The sequence below is a fragment of the Heptranchias perlo genome, chromosome 22, assembly GCF_035084215.1.
Source record: "Heptranchias perlo isolate sHepPer1 chromosome 22, sHepPer1.hap1, whole genome shotgun sequence".
Lineage (NCBI taxonomy): Eukaryota > Metazoa > Chordata > Chondrichthyes > Hexanchiformes > Hexanchidae > Heptranchias > Heptranchias perlo.
In genome coordinates this window covers 29,654,864-29,680,534 of record NC_090346.1, presented here as the reverse complement: position 1 = coordinate 29,680,534, position 25,671 = coordinate 29,654,864, and the positions used below count along the sequence as shown (strand labels likewise).

At 43.9% G+C, this 25,671-nt stretch overlaps 1 protein-coding gene across 1 annotated transcript in view; it reads left to right on the top strand.

The window, feature by feature from the left end:
• carhsp1 (calcium regulated heat stable protein 1) overlaps positions 1-25,671 on the top strand; it is an 87,415-nt gene that overhangs the window by 39,149 nt on the left and 22,595 nt on the right. Inside the window, exon 2 of the mRNA XM_068003185.1 lies at positions 18,525-18,769. Coding sequence (XP_067859286.1) covers positions 18,570-18,769 — 200 coding nt within the window. The 5' untranslated portion in view covers positions 18,525-18,569. The remainder of the gene's footprint in view (positions 1-18,524; positions 18,770-25,671) is intronic.

Here is a 25,671-nt window from a genome sequence, read left to right as displayed (position 1 = left end):
AACAATTTTACAACACCAAGTTATAGTCCAGCAATTTTATTTTAAATTCACAAGCTTTCGGAGATTTTCTCCTTCCTCAGGCAAATGTTTCAAGATCTCCTTGAAGCCTACGCATTTATACATATTGAACAATAATACATGGTGTTTACAGACTGCCCCTGCAACTGCCCGTTGCCAAGGCAATCACCGTGTTCAGACAGAGAGGTGTTACCTGCAGAACTTCCGAATACACATTCAACAAAAAAACAAACAGGGAAAAAAAACAGAGAAAAAAAAAAACACAGAGAGAGGCAGAAACATCCGGAAGGCAGAGAGAGCCAGCAAATGACCCATTATATTAAAAACAGATAACATTTGTTCGCTGGTGGGGTAACGTGTAGCGTGACATGAACCCAAGATCCCGGTTGAGGCCGTCCTCATGGGTGCGGAACTTGGCTATCAATTTCTGCTCGACGATTTTGCGTTGTCGTGTGTCTCGAAGGCCGCCTTGGAGTACGCTTACCCGAAGGTCGGTGGATGAATGTCCATGACTGCTGAAGTGTTCCCCGACTGGGAGGGAACCCTCCTGTTTGGCGATTGTTGCGCGGTGTCCGTTCATCCGTTGTCGCAGCGTCTGCATGGTCTCGCCAATGTACCATGCTCTGGGGCATCCTTTCCTGCAACGTATGAGGTAGACAACGTTGGCTGAGTCACAGGAGTATGAACCATGCACCTGGTGGGTGGTGTCATCTCGTGTGATGGTGGTATCTGTGTCGATGATCTGGCATGTCTTGCAGAGGTTACCGTGGCAGGGTTGTGTGGCGTCGTGGACGCTGTTCTCTTGAAAGCTAGGTAGTTTGCTGCGAACGATGGTCTGTTTGAGGTTGGGTGGCTGTTTAAAGGCGAGTAGTGGAGGTGTGGGGATGGCCATAGCGAGGTGTTTGTCCTCATTGATGACATGTTGAAGGCTGCGGAGAACATGGCGTAGTTTCTCCGCTCCGGGGAAGTACTGGACGACAAAGGGTACTCTGTTGGTTGCGTCCCGTGTTAGTCTCCTGAGGAGGTCTATGCGATTTTTTGCTGTGGCCCGTCGGAACTGTCGATCGATGAGTCGAGCGTCATATCCCGTTCTTACTAGGGCGTCTTTCAGCGTCTGTAGGTGTCCATCGCGTTCCTCCTCGTCTGAGCAGACCCTGTGTATTCGCAGGGCCTGTCCATAGGGGATGGCCTCTTTGACGTGGTTAGGGTGGAAGCTGGAAAAGTGGAGCATCGTGAGGTTGTCCAGAATGTCACCCGAGCACAACGCAACGCCATCAACGCTCTCAAGACCAACCGCAACATCGTCATCAAACCAGCGGACAAAGGAGGAGCCATAGTCATACAGAACAGAACAGACTATTGCAAAGAAGCATACCGACAACTGGACAACCAGGAACACTACAGACGGTTACCCGCAGATCCGACCAAAGAACACACCCACCAGCTCAACAAACTGATCAAGACCTTCGATCCAGACCTTCAAAGCATCCTACGCATTCTCATCCCACGTAATCCCCGCGTGGGAGACTTCTACTGCCTCCCAAAGATACACAAAGCCAACACACCCGGACGTCCCATCGTATCAGGCAACGGAACCCTGTGTGAGAACCTCTCTGGATACATCGAGGGCATCCTGAAACCCATCGTACAGGGAACCCCCAGCTTCTGTCGTGACACTACAGACTTCCTACAAAAACTCAGTACCCACGGACCAGTTGAACCAGGAACACTTCTCACCACGATGGACGTCTCGGCACTATACACCAGTATCCCCCACGATGACGGCATCGCTGCGACAGCATCAATACTCAACACCAACAACAGCCAATCTCCGGAAGCCATCCTACAACTCATCCGCTTCATCCTGGATCACAATGTCTTCACCTTCAATAACCAGTTCTTTACCCAAACACACGGAACAGCCATGGGGACCAAATTCGCACCCCAATACGCCAACATTTTCATGCACAAGTTCGAGCAGGACTTCTTCACTGCACAAGACCTCCAACCAACACTATACACCAGATACATCGACGACATTTTCTTTCTATGGACCCACGGCAAGGAATCACTAAAGAGACTACACGATAACATCAACAAGTTCCATCCCACCATCAAGCTCACCATGGACTACTCCTCAGAATCAGTTTCTTTCTTGGACACACGAATCTCCATCAAAGACGGGCACCTCAGCACCTCACTCTACCGCAAGCCCACGGACAACCTCACGATGCTCCACTTTTCCAGCTTCCACCCTAACCACGTCAAAGAGGCCATCCCCTATGGACAGGCCCTGCGAATACACAGGGTCTGCTCAGACGAGGAGGAACGCGATGGACACCTACAGACGCTGAAAGACGCCCTAGTAAGAACGGGATATGACGCTCGACTCATCGATCGACAGTTCCGACGGGCCACAGCAAAAAATCGCATAGACCTCCTCAGGAGACTAACACGGGACGCAACCAACAGAGTACCCTTTGTCGTCCAGTACTTCCCCGGAGCGGAGAAACTACGCCATGTTCTCCGCAGCCTTCAACATGTCATCAATGAGGACAAACACCTCGCTATGGCCATCCCCACACCTCCACTACTCGCCTTTAAACAGCCACCCAACCTCAAACAGACCATCGTTCGCAGCAAACTACCTAGCTTTCAAGAGAACAGCGTCCACGACGCCACACAACCCTGCCACGGTAACCTCTGCAAGACATGCCAGATCATCGACACAGATACCACCATCACACGAGATGACACCACCCACCAGGTGCATGGTTCATACTCCTGTGACTCAGCCAACGTTGTCTACCTCATACGTTGCAGGAAAGGATGCCCCAGAGCATGGTACATTGGCGAGACCATGCAGACGCTGCGACAACGGATGAACGGACACCGCGCAACAATCGCCAAACAGGAGGGTTCCCTCCCAGTCGGGGAACACTTCAGCAGTCATGGACATTCATCCACCGACCTTCGGGTAAGCGTACTCCAAGGCGGCCTTCGAGACACACGACAACGCAAAATCGTCGAGCAGAAATTGATAGCCAAGTTCCGCACCCATGAGGACGGCCTCAACCGGGATCTTGGGTTCATGTCACGCTACACGTTACCCCACCAGCGAACAAATGTTATCTGTTTTTAATATAATGGGTCATTTGCTGGCTCTCTCTGCCTTCCGGATGTTTCTGCCTCTCTCTGTGTTTTTTTTTCTCTTTTTTTTCCCTGTTTGTTTTTTTGTTGAATGTGTATTCGGAAGTTCTGCAGGTAACACCTCTCTGTCTGAACACGGTGATTGCCTTGGCAACGGGCAGTTGCAGGGGCAGTCTGTAAACACCATGTATTATTGTTCAATATGTATAAATGCGTAGGCTTCAAGGAGATCTTGAAACATTTGCCTGAGGAAGGAGAAAATCTCCGAAAGCTTGTGAATTTAAAATAAAATTGCTGGACTATAACTTGGTGTTGTAAAATTGTTTACAATATTTCAGGTGTGGACCCTTTGTCAAAAACTTTTTTGAGGAAGAGTCCGCACTAGAAATGTTAACTCATCTGTTTTCTGCACAGATGCTGCCTGACCTGCTGAGTGATACAAGCATTTGCTATTTTTGTTTCAGATTTCCAGCGTCTACAGTTTTTTTTTGCTTGTTGCTTAAGACTTTTGAAATTGATTCCTAATTTCAAAATATCTTCTAGCGGAGAACATGCTACTAGATAAGAGGTTGAGAAACATCTTGCTAGTTTAACGATATGGTTGTTAGCTGGTGCTGTAACTTATATATCTGTTAATCCAACAGTGGCCAAGATCATGAACATAAACCATTTCATTTGAGTGAATTAGCTAAGTACTGTGGCAATTTGAGAGTTGATTGTGCTTTTCATACATAGATGAAGGATTACTGTCATGACTTTATTTAACATTACCTTTTACTGTATAACAAGTGAGGTTCGAATGAACTCCAAGGTTAGTTTAGTACCATCAAGTATTTAGATGATGTAGGACTATATATTCCTACATTTGCTAAAGTCAGCATGGCTTTAAATTGTAATTTTGGATCATGTTAAAATGGACATGTCAGGTGGTCACTTTATTAAAGTAAATTTTCAAATTACAGTTTGCTTTTCAGATCCGTTTTGCTCACATGATATGCAGCACAGTACCCTTTAAACAATAGCCACTCTTGTTTGTGATGTCAGGCAGATAACATTTGTTGCTGAAGGGTATAAACAGTCTATTTAAAAAAAATCTGTGTGGTCAGCCAAATCTTTCTGACTCCAGTGATCAGATTAATCTTGTTACACTGAGTGTTAAAGGCATTCTCTCATCTAAATACTGATGTTTATTCAATATGTCTATGCAACAGCACAAATCCTATACAGGCCCACTCATTCTATAAACCTTTTGGAATAAAGCCCTGCCTAATTTGTTTTTTGCACATATCTTAATGGGAGCATCAACTAAACACAAACTAGGCTCACTGACATTCTATTAGCAGGAATTGCACTTCAGTTGAAAGGAATGTTAATCAAGTTTGTTTTCTCTGGTGTTTGCGCTTTGATCGTTTCCTTTTATCCTTTTAAATTTTGTGACCTTCTTGGGTATGTGGTATAAAATGTAGTATAACTGCATTGTTTTAAACCATACAGTCCTGCCAGTAAACTCCTATTATGCTGAGTCATTATAATTTATTAAAACACAGTTTTTCTTAAAGTTGGTATAACCACATAATCTGGGTTTGGTTTCGCCTGCATTCACGTCATCAAATTTTAAAAGATTTTTAAAAAACCATTGACTTCTCTGGGTCCAGTTGTGCGGTTGGTGTCAATAATGTAACTATTCACTGCGGTTTGGACAGTTTTGTCTTGAATTATTTGTATAGAATGTTTAAAACACTAATTTCTTACGTGCAAAGGTCAGGAAGAAGGGGGGAAAAAGACCTATTATGCTGGATCTCTTTCACCTTTACATTGTGCGGGGATTTCTGGGGTTTCCCGGGAGCGGTTGTGCCTACAGTAGGTGTAGTTCCAAAATATCATGTTAATGTTGCAGGAAGGGTTTTCCCCAGTCTCTCACGTCTTGTTTTTCCACAGTGACTTCTGTGGGGCACCTACAGAGATGGCATTGGTATGAGGGGGCATGACAGCAACCCACAGGTTTTTCCAAATTATCAGATGGATCTTTGGGCCTTGGGGTCTGCTACTTTCCATGTTACTAGCCCAGGACAGGAAGTACTGGTGTGCTTTGGCGTTTACAGACACAGTTTGCTTTGTGTACGCTACTTCTGTTCAGTGTCAGAGCGGGGATCTGGCAGAAAAATTGGCCCTTATATTTTTTTCGTTCTCATTGTGATTGGCCCTCTTAAGGGAATATAGTTGACTCTTTTTCAGAAAAGAAAAATGTAATGTCAATTTCTAGAATGTTATCCTCTTTTCTAGTTTTATGTATTTTAATGTGGTTGATTATTGTCGCTACAAGATCTGTGTAATGAAGCTTCCTCCTTTGGAGGCTCATGAGAAGTACCTTGTAAGTTTAGATGTCCCCTTCACCTTGATTACTCACTGAAGGCGAGAAAGAAGACCTGCAGGACGTGTTTAGATAAGCTCAGTGGGCATTTCCAGGTGCAAATTTTCACAACAACTGCCCTGAGAGGAGTTTGTTAATGTTCGCTCAGTGGTTTGATGGTTTGTCCACACTCAGCATTGGAATGATTCCTCTTTTCTGGAGTTGGAATCCAATAAAAATGGAATGATCTGGGCCACCCAAGCAGACACCAAAACCACAAGGAGAGAATTTCCACTAATGAGCCCCTACTTCCAAGAGCCTCCACTGGCTCCTCACCTGTGGTTATCAATGTCCTTGACTTTGATCTCCTTTAAAACTGACTTAGAGGTCTCAGAGAATGCTGAAAATCTACCATGTCATCTCTACACCTAGGACTTTAATGACTTTTGATTTGGGATTCAACTTTTGGCTCTTTGGACATTCTCCACTTTGATTTCTTGGATTTCCCTTGTCCTAGTGGCATTGATTGAATCAACAGCGATGCCAGTAACATTTATATTGAATTCTTCGTGGCAAGATGCCTTTTCCAAGGGTGAGGCACTTCCACAGTAGGATGGGTGGGGGATAGTGAGGTGGGGGGTGGGTGCATAAGGGTGAGGCACTTCCACAGCAGGTTGGGTGAGAGGATAGAGTGGATTTCAACCTGGGTCTTTTTTTGGAGACCAACCAATTGGTTAAGCGCAGCACTGGTGTGCCCATTCTGCAGGAGAATAATGGTAAGTGTGGAAAAAAACTAAAAGTAATTAAAAATTGAAGAAGTGGGGGATAAACAGGAGGGTTTTGTGACCTTAGAATCGCAAATGTTAAGAAAACTGTTATCTTAACTTCCTGTTCAAAACTGTTTTGTGAGATATAGTCATAATAATCTACCTGGACCCGGTGTCTTCTAAAGATCAATGACTCACTATGTTAATGTACCACTAGGTTAAATGTATTCTCTTTCTCTAACTGTTAAAATACAAGTTTTATCACAGGAGGAATGAGAGTATCCAGTTACTCAACCTATTATGTTTTCCATACACACACATTCAGCTGATTGGTATACTCTTAGAATTGTTTTGATGGAAGATGCTCAAATATTAATAGGGCTTCCTGGTTAAGAATTCCTTGTCACAGAAATGCAAAGTTAGTTTTCATCTGCAGCACACCTGGTGCAAAGATTTGTATGTTGGGAATGCCAAAGATGAATATTTACCTATTTTAGATAGGTGATTGAAGGAAAGGGGAATGAAGGGATTTAGGAATACAGGGGCCACATGGGATTAAGACTACTACTCCTGGAGGATAACCACCAACATGGGCTGGTTAGGTTGAACGGCCTGTTTCTGTGTTGTAAATTCCTATATGATTTTTTTAAAAAAAGATTTCTTTACTAGGAATATTTCAGTGATGGCTAGATACATACAGACTACAAAGTCACTGGGATATGCTATAGTTTTCTGCATTGACTATCTCTCTAACTCATCTAAAAGACTTTAGGATAAAATTTAGTGGCTCTGCTGGTGATGTAGTCTTGCTGGTGGTGGATATGGGTCAGAAATTTGACCCCCAGCCTTGTGTGCCCAGTTTTCCAAGGCATGATTTTTGGGGCAGGGAAGAATGCCATGCTTGAACCTCATTCAAAATGAAATTTATGTAAATCAGTTCATACAAAAATTCATTAATTCAGACGAGGCCCTGTTTCCAGTGTATTTCTTGTCCATATGAAATAGGTGCATGATAACTAAACTGGCCTGGCCTGATTCAGTGTGCTTTTTAGAGCAAGGTTACTGTTTCAGTTTTTTCATTTTTTGGGCTGTGAGCATTTCTCTTCCTGTGCACTGAACATCTTGCACATCTTTTATTTCCCTGTATATTTCTGCCTTTTTGCTGGAACCTTCAGCTTTGTTAAAATGCACTTTTCTGAAGTCTTACTAATTATTGATTCAGCACAAGTTTCAGCTAATAAAAATTGGGAGGATTGACGTCCCTTTGGCTGTTCCCATAGTGCTGCATGAATTGGATGAATTCATGAGGTGACATTCTTCAGGTGTAACATCTCAGGCACAGTGTTCATTCAAATAAATACAGGTCTCTTGAGTATTGATAATCATCTCATGCCTACCTGGGTATGTCGGAGGAGACCTGTATTCACCGCCTGCGCTTCACTGTAGAGGCAATGACTGAGCTAGGCCATCTACTGCGGGCTGACTCGCTAACAATCTCGGGGACTGGGATGGCATTTCCCGTACCTGTGAAAGGCACAGTGGCATTACGCTCTATGCCACAGGGTCCACCTACCAGATAAGTCAATCTGCAGTTCATTCACGTATAAAACAAATGAATGATGCCATGTTTGTCGGGGGAACGCTTTCCCAGTGGAAAGAAGACACAAACTGGAGAGGCCGCAGAACCTTTGCCACCTGGCGGGCCTCGCAAGATGTTGTAGATGAAACGCATGGCCATCGGACTCCACAAGTCAGCCTGATTGCATAAACCAATCGGAAAGGGCACCTCCTCATAAATATTAAGGTGATTTTAGACCACATCATGTGATCCTGCCTGTTGATGTCAGTTATCCAAGTCTCTGCTATGATGCTTTTGTTTCATACCAGTCCATGGGGACTGTATTATTTGAAGCTCCTGAAAGAGCGAATAGATGACTTTAGGGAGACCATTGCTTATGATCCCAATTAAAATCGCCCACACAGCGGATACAGCGAGGCCCATGCCATCACCTGCAGAGTACACTATTGGAAGGCTGAAGCAAAGATTCAGTTGTTTGGATTGCTCGAGCAGGATGCTTTACGGTCCAGCTAAAGTCTCCAAAATCATTACAATGCTGCAGAATCCGGCCATCCAAAGAGGAGAGAGCGTGCAGCAGGATAAGCAGGCAGCTCCTGGGGCTGTAGGCCTGCAGGGATAGGATGAGGACAATGTGAAGGGAGCTGATGTGGAACGTGTACTTCCAGTAATGGACACATACTGCTGCTGACCAACTTATTTTTTCCAATAAAAATCCCACACATTTAGCCCCCAAGAGCATGATGCACATCCTTTGGACATCTTTCAGCCCCCCTCCCTGCACTTACAATCTTTCCGTGGACTTACCCAAGAAACAGGGACTATGCTAGGGAGGAATAAAAAGGTTAATAATTTTATGTTACTTATATAGCTGTGTCCTAAGCCCTTCACTTGTGCTTTACCTTGGTGACCTGATAATGCATGCCTGTCCTAGTCCATAATTTAAGGTTGTGGACTAAGTGCTTCCTGAGTGGAAGAAAGAACTGTATTGTTGGGTGGTGCAGCCTGCTGAGCTGCTTGTGGTTATGAAGCGGTGGGTGCAGGGTCATGTGATGGTGCTACAACACCCGAGGCCATGTCTTACAACATAAATTGCTAAATTTAAATCTGAGATAGATAGCTTTTTGGCAACCAAAGGTATTAAGGGATATGGGCCAAAGGCAGGTATATGGAGTTAGATCACAGATCAGCCATGATCTTATCAAATGGTGGAGCAGGCACGAGGGGCTGAATGGCCTACTCCTGTTCCTATGTTCCTATAATGGCTGTCAGCACCAGCCTTCTCTCTGGCACTCCATTAATCCTTTGTGGAGCCTGGCTAGATTGGAGGATGTGTCAAAATCTGGAGTAATAGACTGATGTAACTGAGTTCCCAAGGTCTTAATGGCACTAGTGACAGTACTGTGCTTGTTACCTCACTGTTTTGGGACTCCACAGCAGATGGCCATGACAGTGCCACTCACTTCATGGTTCTCTGCATTTCCTGCTAGAAGGAGTGCAGTGAGAAAGGGTGGCCCTTTTGGAGACGAAGACCACTCACCTCTTAACTTGGAGGTCCAAGTTGATGAGTGGAGGAAATGGAGTGAATAAATGCAGACTCCTAGGTTCGTTGTACCTGGAGGCACACATTTTGGCTATTAAACAGTGCTTCACTTCCATCAAACTACTACACACTGACCTCCTTTAATGGCAAGCAGTAGTCCTTTAAGAACTGTTTGCTTGTCTAATGTTGTGCCTCCCAGTTAACTGGCTGGAGGGAGCATATGGAAATGAAGGAGAAAGGCTTGCCTCACAAAATTTGGTGAGGGCAAATCAGGGCCTTCAAGTGTCCTGGAACAGAGGCAAGGGATACTGCTGGTCACTGAATAAAAGTCTCCTGAAGCAGCCTGCAGTTACCTCCATAAATGTGTACAACTTGGGCGACTATCTGCTGCATTTATTATTGAAATTTTGTCAAAGTTTGAAGGATAAAAATGTATAGCAAATGCTCAGTCATTTAAATACTTTTTGTGCACCTAGTGATGTTTATAACTATGAGTTAATGGTAATTTTTACTCCTTTTCCTCTCAAACACAGTTGGAATCATGTCTGCAGGGCTGTCAGATATGACTTTGCATGGTATTTGGTGTAGGTGTAGGGAGGAGGAAGTGTGTTAAATTGCTATATCTGGCACATAGTCTATTTCTCAGCTGGGATCCTTTCTTTAGCCTTCTGTTGAAAGTATTTATTATTTCTGCAGTAAAAGTTTGAATATCAATGGCAAAATGATTTAGAAATGAATGGTGGGTTGGAACATGTTTCATCTCTGGGATCAGAGCTTGAATCAAACCCAGACTGATGAGATAAATTGCCCCCCCCCGCCCCAAAGGAGCTGAAGTAAAGTGGTTTCAGCCTTCTGCACTTAGTCTATTAAGGCTCGAGTTTGCAGCATTGAATTAGCGGACCACAAGGGTTCCCTGTTGGAGGGTGAAATTGGAATTCCAAACTGGTATAATAGTGGGTGGTTGTCTGAGGATGGGATTAAGGCAGATATTGCTGGGGTGGAGATGATGGATTCTATATCTAACCTGTTCCATTCTTCAGTACACCCATTCCCATCCCACCCTCCAAAAATAACAAATATTACAAATCACTTGAGTGCTTGTGTTTGGAGCCAGCATACCAAATTGCCCATCGAGGGAGCAACATAGTCTGTAGAGTCCAGTGGAAAGGTACCTCCTTTTTGGTGGTTTTCTTGTTTGGTATTGCTATATTCTGTCATTTCCTCTTCCTCATGTTCCTGTTTCTGTTCTGCCTCTGTCATAAGGACATGTATGTGAATGCCCATGGTGAACCTCATGGTAAGGGCTCCATGACCCGAATGGGAAGCAAAAGAATTCCCTGCCGCCTGAAACTGCCGAAAGGCGATTTGCAGATTTCTTTTAGTGGTACAGCTGAGAAGATTTCTCTAATTCATAAGAACATAAGAAATAGGAGCAGGAGTAGGTCATATGGCTCCTTGAGCCTGTTCTGCCATTCAATAAGATCATGGTTAATCTTCGACCTCAACTCCACTTTCCCGCCCGATGCCCATACCCCTTGATTACCTTAGAGTCCAAAAATCTATCAATCTCAGCCTTGAATATACTCAACGACTCGACATCCACAGCCCTCTGGGGTAGAAAATTCCAAATATTCATGACCCTCTGAGTGAAGAAATTCCTCCTCATCTCAGTCCTAGATGGCTGACCACTTATCCTGAGACTATGCCCCCTAGTTCTAGAATGTCCAGCCAGGGGAAGCAGCCCCTCAGCACCTACCTGGTCAAGCCCTCTCAGAATCTTGCATGTTTCAATGAGATCACCTTTCATCCTTATAAACTCCAGAGAGCATAGGCCCATTCTACTCAATCTCCTCATAGGACAACCCTCTCATCCCAGGAATCAATCTAGTGAACCTTCTGTCAAAGCTTGTGAACCCAACTACTTCCTAGTTTGAATAGTCATGCAGGTAACTTGCCCCTTTTCGACATGCTTAACTTAAAGTCAGATGCAGTTCTGGTGTAAATGGTGGAATTTCTGGGGTCCTGTTATCCCATCAGTTGCACACAGGCATCACTTTGAACGCAGGAGCTTTGTCTGCTGTCAGATATTGCTATTTTAGGAAATTTGACTTAAATTTTATTTCTATTCAATGAACCGATCATGGGGCTGATTTTACTGACCTTTGCCCCTGGGAATACTTTTTCCCGGTGAGCAAAAGTCAAGAAAAAGGATATGGATACCCGTTACACCAAATCCACCCCTTTTATGTTGACCCAAGGATTCCTGACACTTTATGGGGTTGGGGGGTAGTGGTGGAGCTGGGGCTGCACTAGCAACAAATGAAGGCCCATTCATGACATGTAAATGAGGTGGGCAGAGGCATTTCTGGCCTCCTGTTTCTTTTTCACGGAGTTGCGGATGATGGGTGCTCCAAAAAGCTGCTGTTGGTCTTACCCCGGGAACCCTTCTGAGATTGGAAGATCTGAGGGGCCGGGCAACAAACCAAAGAGAAGGCCCAAGGTAGGTTTACAAATCATTGGGGTGATTTTTTGCGAGGATTCCCTCTAATCTCTGCCGCAACTTGGGTGGAAAATCTGCAAAACCTCGGGGAAAAATGATGTAAGTACTGTTTATATCATTCTTCTGGAGTTTCTGTGAACCTTCCTAAGTTACGGTAGGCGAATATGAGAACCCACATGGAAATTTACCTGTATCTACTTACCAAGCAGATCTTTAGCCATGGGTCTTCTGGTTGCAGCTCTCTGTTAATGGACCAGGCAATCCCTGGGCTGAACAGATGCAATGCATTTCTGCTCCAGTATTTACATATGCCTGTAGCCTCCAGGAAGAACTTGCTTCAACAAGTTCAGGGTTGATGCTTTGCTTAGCAGATTACGCCTTTTGATTGTCACCTTTCTAAACAACAAATACAGAATAGTTTACTTTGTGTAAGAATTCATAGAATAGTAGCTGGCTTCAAATGTTTCAGAAGGTTCAATAAGAACATAAGGAGCAGGAGTAGGCCATACGACCCCTCGAGCCTGCTCCGCCATTCATTAAGATCACGGCTGATCTTTGACCTGAACTCCACTTTCCCGCCCAATCCCCGTATCCCTTGATTCCCCTAGAGTCCAAAAATCTATCGATCTCAGCCTTGAATATACTCAACGACTGAGCATCCACATCCCTCTGGGGTAGAGAATTCAAAGATTCACAACCCTCTGAGTGAAGAAATTTCTCCTCATCTCTGTCCTAAATTGCTGACCCCTTTTCTTGAGACTATGTTCCCTAGTTCTAGACTCTCCAGCCAGAGGAAACAGCCTCTCAGCATCTACCCTGTCAAGGTCTCTCAGAATCTTATACGTTTCAATGAGATCATAAATTATAAAAGTTTCAGCAAGTTATAAAATCATCTGAACTCCTTGACTAATAAACTTCATCACACTTGATTTTAAGGCAGTTATAGTTTTTATTACAAATGTTTCTTAAATTTTTTTGGTATTCCCAGGAAAGAAAATGTATGTATATGCATCTATGTATGTCCCTATTTATTCATACATGTCCATATACGTACAAGTAATCGTAGCATTTGTAAAGTTGGTAACAAACTAGAGAAGACTTCGGTGTTTTAAAATGCGATGTATATTGCTCAACCATCATTCAATAGATTATATGTTGCTGTCGATCATACAAATGTTTCCAGGTCAGAGGGACCAGTCAAGGAACTTCTGGTACTTAACTATGGATACAAAGTTACACCAATATTGATACTTTTGTAAAACGTGATTGCATTGCAGTTAACAATCAAAAGTTAACCACAGACAAAATAGCACCTTCTTTGTAGCCTGTGGAATTCTGTAACTTGTAGATCTGTTCGAAGACAGCTACATAAATCGTGTTTGTTCAGTTTGTGGAAAATATCTTGACCTAAACCCAAAATGACTGGTGATTTTTATTGTATCGCTTTGAGTGAGTTGGTGACCTGATCTGAAACCGCTGCTAATGGTACAAGGTGACCTGGAGAGGCCTGAGTCATCCACCTTTCCCTTTTTTCGTAGTAGGGAAGCATCTGGTCTGTGCTGTCCCCCTCAGTCAGCACAAATATATTTTGAGGATGTAAACAGAAAGCAAAATACTGCAGATGTTGGAAGTCAATGCTTCAGGTCTAGGACCCTTCAAGAGGATTGAGAAATATTACAGATGAACAGCCTCTAAAAAAGGAACAAGGGAAAGGGTTGGAGGAAGTACACATAAATTGCTGTCTCACCCGATAGGAGTGTTTGGAACCCTGGACAGTGATGTGGGAGGAAGTGAATGGGTAGGTGCTGCATCTCCTGCACCTGCATGGGAAGGTGTCAGCGAAAGTAGGTGGTTTAGGTGATGGAAGAGTGCACAAGGATATCACAGAGGGAAGATCCTATCTGAATGCTGAGACAGGAGGGAAGTGGTAGATGTGTTTAGTGGTGGGATCGTGTTAAAGGTGGTGGAAATGGCAGAAGACAATCTGTTCAATTCAACGGCTGGAGGGGTGGAAGGTGAGGACTAGGGGGACCCAATCATGGTTCCGAGAGGGGGAAGAAGGGCAAAAGTACAGGAAATGGACGGACTTGGTCGAGGACCATGTCAACCACGGGTGGAGGGGAAACCTCAGCTGAGAAAAAAGGAGGGCATTTCAGAAGCTCTGGCGTAGAAGGTGGCATTAAATTGCACACACCAGTTGCATCTAAACCAGAGTAATACATTCAGAAAATGCTGGAAACATTCAGCTGGTCAGGCAGCATCTGTGGAGAGAAAGGTTGGGTTAACATTTCAGGTCAATGACCTTCCGTCAGAACCCATCGCCCACCATTTGAGGCTGTGCATTCAGCTTTGCTTTAACCTCTAATTCCCCCCCTAAACCCCTCGACTCCGCCACCTCTCTCTTCCTTTAAGACCCTCCTTTTAAACCTACCTCTTTGACCAAGCCTTTAGTCGCCCCTCCTAATATCATCTGCTTTGTCTGGGTGTCACTTTTTGTCTGTTTACACTTCTGTGAAGCGCCTTGCAATTATTTATCTACGTTAAAGGCATTATATAAATGCAAGCTGTTGTTGTAATTGATGAAACTAAGTTTAAACAAGTATTAAATACTGCAGAAGTCCAATTTAACTTTAAAAGTCTGTTCATAGGGAATTTAAAAAAAAATCATTCTCAGGCCGGTCATTCTTACCTCGGTGGTGGGCAAACTATTAGAATCAATACTGAGAGATAGGATAAACTGTCACTTGGAAAGGCATGGTTTAATCAGGGGTAGTCAGCATGAATTTGTTCAGGGAAGGTCATGCCTTACAAATCTGATTAAATTCTTTGATGAAGTGACCAGGAGGATTGTTGAGGGTAGTGCAGTGAATGTTGTCTACATGGATTTTAGTAAGGCATTTGACAAGGTCCCACATGGCAGACTGTTCAGAAAGGTAAAAGCCCATGGGATACAGGGAAATGTGATGAATTGGATCCAAAATTGGCTCAGTAACAGGAAACAAAGGGTAAAAGTCGATGGATGTCTTTGCGAATTGAAATCCGTTTCCAGTGGTGTGCCACAGGGCTCAGTGTTGGGTCCCCTGCTGTTTGTGGTATATATTAATGATTTAGACTTGAATGTAAGGGGCATGATTGGCAAATTTTCAGACGACACAAAAATTGGCCATGTAGTTGATAGTGAAGAGGATAGCTGTAGACTCCAAGAAGATATCAATGGGTTGGTGGAGCGAGCGGAAAAGTGGCAAATGGAGTTCAACCCGGAGAAGTGTGAGGTAATGCACTTAGGGAGGGCAAACAGTAAAAGGGAATACGCAGTAAACGAGAATATATTGAGAGGGGTAGAGGAAGAGGAAGTGAGAGACCTTGGAGTGCATGTGCACACGTCCCTGAAGATGGCAGTACAGGTGGATAAGGTTGTGAAGAAGGCGTACGGAATGCTCTCTGTTATTAGCCAAGGTACAGAATATAAAAGCAGGGATGCAATGATGGAACTGCATAAAACACTGGTAAGGCCACAGCTGGCATATTGTGTACAGTTCTGGTCACCACATTACAGGAAGGATGTAATTGCTCTGGAGAGAGTGCAGAGGAGATTTACAAGAATGTTGCCAGGGCTTGAAAATTGCAGCTACGAGGAAAGATTGGATAGGCTGGGGTTGTTTTCCTTGGAGCAGAGGAGGCTGAAGGGAGACTTGATTGAGGTGTACAAAATTATGAGGGGCCCAGATAGAGTAGACAGAAAGTACCCGTTTCCCCTAGCGGGGAGTTCAAGAACTGGAGGACATAGATTTAAGCTGATTGGTGGAAGGATTAGAGGGGACATGAGGAAAAATTTTTTTACCCAGAGGGTGGTGGGTGTATGGAATTCGCTGCCCGAATTGGTGGTAGAGGCAGGCACCCTCAACACTTTTAAAAAGTACCCGGATCTCCACCTAAAGTGCTATAAGCTGCAGGGCTATGGACCGGGTGCTGGAAGGTGGGATTAGAATGGGCACCTGGTTGTTGTTCAAGCCGGCGCGGACACGATGGGCTGAATGGCCCCCTTCTGTGCTGTTTATTCTATGGTTCTAGGATATGGGCGTCGCGAGCAAGGCCGGCATTATTGCATATCCCCAGTTGCCCGTGAGAAGGTGGTGAGTTGCCTTCTTGAACTGCTGCAGTCCATGTGGTGAAGGTATTCCCACAGTGCTGTTAGGCACGAAGTTCCAGGATTTTGACCCAGTGACTATGATGAAACGACAATTTATGTCCAAGTCGGGATAGTGGGTGGCTTGGAGGTGGTGGTGTTCCCATGCACCTGCTGCTCTCGTCCTTCTAGGTGGTGGAGGTTGCGGGTTTGGGAAGTGCTGTTGAAGAAGCCTTGGTGAGTTGCTGCGGTATGTTTTATGGATAGTACACACTGCAGCCTCGGTGCACCGGTGGTGGAGGGAGTGGATGTTTAAGGTGTTGGATGGGGTGCCAATCAAGCAGATTGTTTTGTCCTGGATGGTGATGAACTTGTGTGTTGTTGCAGCTGCACTCATCCAGGCAAATGGAGAGTATTCCATCACACCCCTGATTTGTGCCTTGGCTTTGTGGAGTCAGGAGGTGAGTCACTCGCTGCAGAATACCCAGCCTCTGACCTGCTCTTGTAGCCATAGTATTTATGTGACTGGTCCAGTTAAGTTTCTGGTCAATGGTGACCCCCAGGATGTTGATGGTGGGGGATTCGGCGATGGTAATGTCGTTGAATGTTAAGGGGAGGTGGTTAGACTCTCTCTCTTGTTGGAGATGGTAATTGCCTGCCACGTGTCTGGCACGAATGTTATTGCTACTTATCAGCCCAAGCCTGGATGTTGTCCAGGTCTTCTTTCATGCGGGCACGGACTGCTTCACTATCTGAGGATTTTTGAATGTACAATGTTCAGCTTCAATCAACAGCCCCACTTTTGACCTTATGATGGAAGCAAGGTCATTGATGAAGCAGCTGAAGGTAGTTGGGCCTGGAAGGCTGCCGTGAGGAACTTCTGCAGTGATGTTGTAGGGCTGAGATAACATAGACAGCCATCTTCCTTTGTGCCAAATATGATTCCAGCCACTGGAGAGTTTTCCCCCATTGACTTCAGTTTTACTAGGGCTCCTTGATGCTACACTCGGTCAAAAGCTGCCTTAGTCACTCTAACCTCACATCTATAATTCAGCTCTTTTGTCCATGTTTGGACCACGGCTGTAATAAGGTCTGGAGCTGAGTGCTTCTGGCCGAACCTAAACTAAGCATTGGTGAGCAGGGTATTAGTGAGTAAATGCCGCTTGATAGCACCGTTGACAACTCCTTTCATCACTTTGCTGATGATTGGGAGTAGGCTGATACGGCGGTAATTGGCTGGGTTGGATTTGTCCATTTTGTTAACAGGACATATTGGATAGATGTCCATATTGTGGGTATACTGGAACAGCTTGCTAGAGGCGAGGCTAGTTCTGGAGCTCAGGTCTTCAGCACTATACCCATGGCCTTTGTTGTGTCCAGTATACTTAGCTGAATCTTAATGTGATGTGGAGTGAATCTGAGCATTTAACAGATTCACCATCTCCTTCACCCTTTACCATGTGATACATAAAAATGAAACTTAGAAAAATTGTGCGCATGAATAAAATGAATCACGTTATGCAGATGGAGGTGCCGTGCCCCACTACTCGATCTTTACTGGTCAGCTTAGCTCAGTGGTAGTATTCTCACCTTTTGAATTGGAAGAATTTGAAAACATAATGGCTGACACTTCAGTGCAATACTGAGGGAGTGCCGCATTGAGGGAGGTGCCATGTTTCGGAAGAGATGTTAAACAAAGTCTGTCTGTTCAGGTGGATGTAAAGGATCCTGTGATGTTTATCATTCAACTGTTAATCAAAAATATATTTAATTGATTACCTCACTTGCTGTTTGTGGGATCTTGCTGTGTGCAAATTGACTGCCATGTTTGCCCTCAAAACAACAGCAGTTGCACTTCAAAAGTAATTCATTGGTTGTGAAACTCTTTTGGATGTCTTGAGTTTGTGAAAGGTGCTATGTGAATATAAGCTTGTTCTTTCTTTTGAGACTTGCATAGTAAATGTGGATTAATGCACTAGATGTTGCTTGTATCATAGTAGGTATAGCACAGGAGGAGACCATTCGGCCCATTGTGCTTGTGCCGGCTCTTCGAAAGAGTTATCCAATTAGTCCCATTCTCCTACAGTACTAACAACAAATGTAGTCTTGTCTATATTGACCTTATTTCTATAAAGTTTGATTTTGCTTTCTTACAGCATGTCAATAAAAGTAGTTCTTCTAATACACTTACATAACTAATATTTTGATAATTACTTTATACTTCAAACTTCAGTCCTCAAAAAACTGGGGGTCCACTAGATCATTAAACTTCTGTCTGGGGCCAGGCACACTATCTCTAATTCTGTATTTATTGACTTGCATTGTGCATGCGTGTTTGCGGTGACGTGCGCACTTATCCAGAAAATATTTGCAGGGATCCCCGACACACGTTTGAAAACCACTTGTTTACACAAAGGAAAGGCGGCCTGTATATTTTTCACTGACTTGGTGTATCCTGTATACATTCTAACTTTGTTCTTTTCATTTTCCACAGATTAACTTTTTTTAAGTGAGATCTACTATTACTGGTTCTTTGGAAATGGCTTCTCATTCCACACCTCCTGTCCATCCCACATCGCCACAGTCTCCTGCCTCTTCCCAGCCTGTACCATTATCACTGTCTTCAGGAGCTCTTCATATTCCAGAAAGTATTACGACAAGAGAGCGTTCCCCTTCACCGCTGAGAGGGTTCCTCATCCCCAGCCCGTTACCAACCAGGAGGACCAGGACTGTGTCTGCGTAAGTACAGAGTGCGTCATTGTAGCAGTGGAAAAATATGATAAAATTAATCTTTTCTAAAACCGCATAATGGCAGCTAAATCTTTAAAAGGAATTAATAAAAACCTTGAATTTTAGTTTTGGTTTTTAAAAAATATTGTATCGACAGTTACATCCTGGTGACACTTGAGTTGCATCCAGACCCAAAGTGCATGGGTTGCTGAAAAGATTCTTTAACATAGAGGGTTGCTCATTTTTATTTAAAAAAAAAATCTGAAATCAGTCTTGCTATTTGCAGTAGAAGAATTAGAGAGTGTTGTAAAATAATATGGCACCTCATTTTCAAAATAATACCCATGGATTCAGTACTTATTTTACTAGTGGAGCTCCCATGGTGTTGTTGACTAAGTCAGAAGATATATAATTTATGATTGAGATTGTCCATTGTAATGCTCTATGTTTTATTAATGTTAGCATATCTTCTGTGGTGGTGCTAATGGTGAGATGGAGGAATCGCTGTTTTATAACAAAAGGGGTGTTATCAACAAAGTGATGGGGGAATTGTGATAGGAAGTTAGTATGGCATGTACAGGAAGACCGCTGTATGTATGATATAGATAGTGAGTCTCCAGTGGCATTGTTCATTCTGAATGCAAACATACAAAATTGATGGGCAGGAAAAGATCAGCTAGTCCCTTGAGCCTGCCCCACACCATAATGGCTGGAGCATCATGACTAAACACTTCCTTACAGCCCCCCTCCCCCCCCCCCCCCGCCTTGCAGAGGAAAAAATCCAGGGCCAATGAGGGAAAATATACTCTGGAAAATTCCTCTCCAACCCCTTCAGGCGAACAAAACCAGTCCACAAGATTACACGAACCAAGTGTTATCTATAAAGACACTTACCTTCCATAAGATGTGATCTCTGTCCCAGTCAAGAACCGATCCAGCTCCCCCTTGAAGGCAAAGACAGTCAGCACTCGCCACACCAGCTGACAACGTATTCCAGAGGCTCACAGTTCTTTGGGAAAAGAACCGCTTAACAATCCAGTCTATGTCTACTCTTACTTTAAACTCATATACCCTGGTCCACCCCAGTTTGTTAAACTGGAATAATCTATCAATAGAATCAAGGGGTGCTCTGTTGTATAATGACAGGAGCAATGTATTACCACAAAATATCACCAATGCATCATGGCCTCGTTGATGGTAAGTCAGAAGATACTGTGTTTTATTACAGGTATGTTATTCTGTGCAGTGGAAAATACATTTTATATAAAGTTCCAGATATCCAAACTTCCATCTATTGATCATATGCAGTGATTCCTGGCAATGAACATGTCTGGAATGGGGAATAATTTGTACTAGTGAATGGGTTGACTCAGTTACTGTTGGACTGGAGAAAGGTGAAAAAGGAAAGGTGGTGAAAATGTTAAGTTTGCAGGAATTTCTGGTTAGTGGAGATTTGCACGGAAATCAATGCTGCACAGGTGCCTTCAAAAAATAATCCTTTGATGGAGAAAAGGAGGTTATTTAGCAGCATTCATGGTGTTGAGATGAAAGAGTTTATGTTCCATTACATACAAGTCCGAAGGAATTTTTAGCTGCTACACTGGAATCAGACATTCAACGGCATTACCATTGCCGAATCCCCCACCATCAACATCCTGGGGGTCATCATTGACCAGAAACTGAACTGGACCAGCCATATAAATACTGTGGCTACGAGAGCAGGTCAGAGGCTGGGTATTCTGCGGCGAGTGACTCACTTCCTGACTCCCCAAAGCCTTTCCACCATCTACAAGGCACAAGTCAGGAGTGTGATGGAATACACTCCACTTGCCTGGATGAGTGTAGCTCCAACAACACTCAAGAAGCTCGACACCATCCAGGACAAAGCAGCCCGCTTGATTGGCACCCCATCCACCACCCTAAACATTCACTCCCTTCACCACCGGCGCACTGTGGCTGCAGTGTGTACCATCTACAGGATGCACTGCAGCAACTCGCCAAGGCTTCTTCGGCAGCACCTCCCAAACCCGTGACCTCTACCACCTAGAAGGACAAGAGCAGCAGGCAGATGGGAACAACACCACCTGCATATTCCCCTCCAAGTCACACACCATCCCGACTTGGAAATATATCGCCGTTCCTTCATCGTCGCTGGGTCAAAATCCTGGAACTCCCTTCCTAATAGCACTGTGGGAGAACCGTCACCACACGGACTGCAGCGGTTCAAGGCAGCGGCTCACCACCACCTTCTCAAGGGCAATTAGGGATGGGCAATAAATGCCGGCCTTGCCAGTGACGCCCACATCCCATGAACGAATACAAAAAAAAAAAGTCCTCGCTGCTCAGGTTAGTTGGAATGGCATTGAATGAGTTACCAGTCAGTTCACTGTCTAGAAACAGCAGCAGCAAAATCAGTGGAGCCATAGAACCATAGAAATTTACAGCATAGAGTTCAGCCCAAAGTTTATGTTCCGGGTCTTTTGCTAGAGAAATCCAAAATTAATCCCAGGGTCCTGCTCTTTCCTCATAGCCTTGAATCTTCCTCTGCTTCAAGTATTTATCCAATTTTCCCTTAAAAGATACAATGGTCTCTGCCTCAACCACTCACTGTGGCAAAGCATTCCAACAGCCCTCTGCAGAAAGAAGTTTCCTCTATTATCTTTCTCCACTCTCTTACGTCTCATTTAAGAATTTTTTGACCATTTTCCACAAAGGATTTGGAAATAGTTAATTTTAGTGGGTTTTAAAAGCATATAGTATCACAAGCAAAACAATGTCTGGGACAGTAGGTCGTTAAGATGCAAATGAGCTTGCCTTGAGGTCGTTTCCTCATGGTCTATAAATAATAAGAAATTCAGTATTTTTTGTCCCTTTTTTAGTTTTGTGGCTACTCCCCAGCAGCGCAGATATGTCTCATTTGTAGGACGTACATAGGCTTTTCATGTTTTCTGAATGCATAGAATTTTGTTGAGGTGGAAGAGGATTTTGAGTGTGGAGATATAGCTTTTGGGCTTGAGTTTCCATTGGATTTTGTGGAGTAAATCTGGGTTCTAGAGGTGGTGGTGGAACAGGTCCTGTTGGCCAAGCTGTTATTTGCTGGAGAGGTTTGGAAAGGGCGTAGGAAGCCCAATGTGGAATTAGCGGAGCTAGCTCTTTGATGCTTTTCTGAGACCAAGGGGGTGAAATTCAGCTTCAGGGGTGCATAACGGGCGATGGCGGATTGGCCAACTGTAATGCACCCTGCCCGATTTTTTTTTTCTTCTTTTCATTGGCCCCCCATTCTATATCCCGCCCAATCTGCTACCTGCTCCTGCAAAGTTAAATTTCACCCCCCCGCCCCCCCCCCCCCCCCCAGTCTTTAAACTGCTTGAGGCTAGATCCTCTGTGGTGCCAGATGGGAGGGGGAAGACATACCTGGGAATGTCTTCCTTCAAGGATGGGAGGTTAACCTCCACAAAGGGAGGGAGATGTTGAGTTGGTTGATGTAGAGTAGTACATTGTCCATGTGCAATGATATTTTGTGTTGGTCGTGTTGGCATTCTGAAAGGATGAGATCAAACGGGACCATATAGAAGGTAATTCTTCTTCATCCAAGCTTGTGGTTATACTCCTGCCTATACACCTTGGACATTGGTTTTCATTTTTGTGTCTTCTGCTTCTTTAATCCTTTAAATCCCAGTGTAAAATTGTCTTTCCTCTGTGGAGAGCAAGTACGATTTTTTTACTCTAAGAAGTTCAGAGTTATCCATCTTATAATTTTATGTTATCAAAAAAATTCCCTTTTAAGTGCAAACGAAGATGCCAGTGCTGTACATAAAATACAAGTCCTGTGTTAATTGTCAGGTGTGCTATTATGTGGGGTTTGCTTTTGTGTGTGTCCGATGCGTGTCTTTTGGTGCCTTAAAATTAATACTAAGCATGCTACCAGATTAATTTACTGTCATTTTTTTCCACCAATAATCTTGTCTTGTCTCTTGAAGTCATCAGCCAAGTGGCCACATTTCATGAATTAATGTAGACTCAATTGAAATCAGGAGTGGCAACCTTGGCACCTGGCTAATTTTCTGCCCCTCATCCCCAGGGCCGTGAGACAGATTTTAACAGCCCAACCACTAGCAAAGATTTGGAATTTTTCTACTGATTTTTAAATTTGATTGTTAAATGTAATTTGTAAAGAAAAACATTCCAACTGATAAATCGCTAAATAAAATATAGGCCAATTGTATGTAACAATTGGACACTTTATTAATGAGATACCAATCATATTGTGACATAGACTGCTTCAGAATAATTCACAATTAGTACAAAGACACTCTATTGAAATGAAAACTTGTCTTCTATTACGCAAACAGGCAGAAAGTAAGAGAAGAAAACGATTCCTGAATTTCTCAGTATAAAAGACAAATTGACATGGTATTTGATTCATTTAATTCAACTAAGCCCTTTTCTTTTAATAAAGGTGTAAGGCTCTGCCAAAGTGTTACTGGAATGACTTTAATGGCATACAGCTCACAAAGAAACTTAGCAAAGAAAGGCATAGGTAGTTCATACCAAAAGGACTACAGGGCCTAAATTTTAACCCCATGAGCGGGTGGGAAGGTAAAAATTATATTTAACAAAAAAACATAAAACCTGACCCCAACTCGCTTCCAACCCACCCACTTCTGGTTTTAACGGAGGAGAGTCGAGGGGTGGGTGACCAACCCGCTCTCAGGAGGCGGGTCGGTCACTGAAAGCTTTTAAGGAGGTTGCGGGCCACCACTTTGACAGTTTTTTTATGTTTAACTCCTGGGGGCCAGGATTCTCGGGTCTTGTACTTCATGCCACGTAAGTGGAGGCGAGAAGGCCTGGCTCAGCAGGTAGGTGCCTCTTATTGCACTGCTTGTGGGCCAGGAGCAGCAGGATTGCTTCCCACAGGCCCAACAAGCCTACCTGCAACGACCGACCGACAACTACCCCTCCCCCCCCCCCCCCCCCAATCTCCGACCACCCCCGCCCCGGGATGTCCGACCTCCCTTCCCCCAACGCCCCGCGATGTCTGACCTCTTCCCCCCCCCCCTCCCCCGCCCCGCGATGTCTGACCTCCCTCCCCCGCCCCGTGACTATGTCTGACCTCCCTCCCCCGCCCCCCGACTATGTCCGACCTCCCGCCCCCCGACTATGTCTGATCTCCATCTCTTTACCACCCCCTCCCCTCATCTAAGACTTACTTGCCTTCTCACTAAACTACCTATCTTCGCTTCCTGGCCCCCATATTAGCTGACATTATAAATGGCTCTCTCTCTTTGGGCACTGTTCCCTTCCCCTGCCTTTCAAAACCACCATCAGCCTGCCGCCCTCAAAAAACCCAACCTCTTCCCCTCTGTCCTTGCAAACTGTTGCCCCACCTTAAAACTTGAACGTGTTGTCAAACTCCCAAATCCATGCCCATTTCCACACAACTTCAGCCTCTTCAATCACGTTTTTGCTCCTGCCACTGCACTGAGACCACCCTAATCAAAGTCACAAATGACATCCTCTGTGACCATGGTGCACTATCCCTCTTTGTCTTTCTCTATTTCTCTGCAGCCTTTGACACAGTTAACCATCTTCCTCAAGCCTCTCTAGCTCAGTGGGACTGCCTTCGCTTGGTTCACTCTTAATTATTCAATCGTAGGCAGAGCAACTCCTGGAATGGTTTCTCTTCCCATCCCTGACCATTACTTCTGGGGTCCCCCTAGGATCTATCCTTATCCTTGGCCCCCTCTCTTTCCCTTTCTACATGCCACCCCTTGGCAGTGTCATCTGAAGACATGGGGTCAGCTTCCACATATATTGATGACATCCGGCTGCGCCTCTTCACCACTTATCTCTACCCTCCACCGTCTCTGTGCTGTCAGACTGCTTGTCTGACATTCAGTCTTGAATGAGCTATAATTTCCTCCAGTTAAGCATTGGGAAGACTGAAGCAATTGTCTTTGGCCCCCGTCATAAACGGAAGTTGTTGCAGAAGTACTGGCTGACCTGGCTAGTGGAGATAAAACCGTGTGTAAATTAAATAGATATTTTTTAAAGATCAACATGCCTTCATCAGATATTAAAGGCCAAGTTATAAATTATTAATGTTGTAATCTAGCTAGTCACGAGCTTGCCATTACTGGTTATTGTTGTCTGAAAGGAATCCTTTCATGTTTTCCTTAACTGTTAACCTTCAAATATGTTTACTTAATGAAACCACAGCACTGGGCTCATTGTTGTATCCAAATCGCTATTGTACCATGATCAATCAATATGCTGCAAAATACCAAATCATTTAGGTCAAAGCAAAACTGAATTTAAAAAAAAGATTATCCAAGGAAATAAATGATTTATGAATTGTTTGAGCACTGGTCTACTTTTGTAGCTTTAAAATGTGCAGTTTTCCTAGAAAAATATTTGAAGTGAGTAATTATGACAGGGTAACAGTTCGAGCTTTTGTATTTTGTGAAGTTCTGTGGTTCAACAATAATGTTTTGAAGTGAGTTTGTATAATTTAAGTTGATCAAGTGATATTTCTGTGTGGTAATAGGGTGTCCACTTCAGTTATGGACTGTATATAAATTGTATATGGACTGTATACAATCTCTGCTGGTTGTATGGTCCATTTGTGGAAGTCCTACGTTTAGATCTGTGCAGAAGAGTATATTAATAAGCAATACTAAATATTCCATTGAATTATGTTTAATATATTGGTGTTTGGGTGCTGAACATTACTGCAGTAATGTAAGATCATTATGAAAATCTATACAGGTTTAAAAGTGACTTGAAAGAACATTTGCCTTCAAGTTTGAGAGATTGTATCACTAATGGCAGTGTTTTGAATGTTTTTCATAAACCAGCTATAATCTTCCACATTGTGGAAAAGATTAATGTTTCATATTAATGGGTGCATA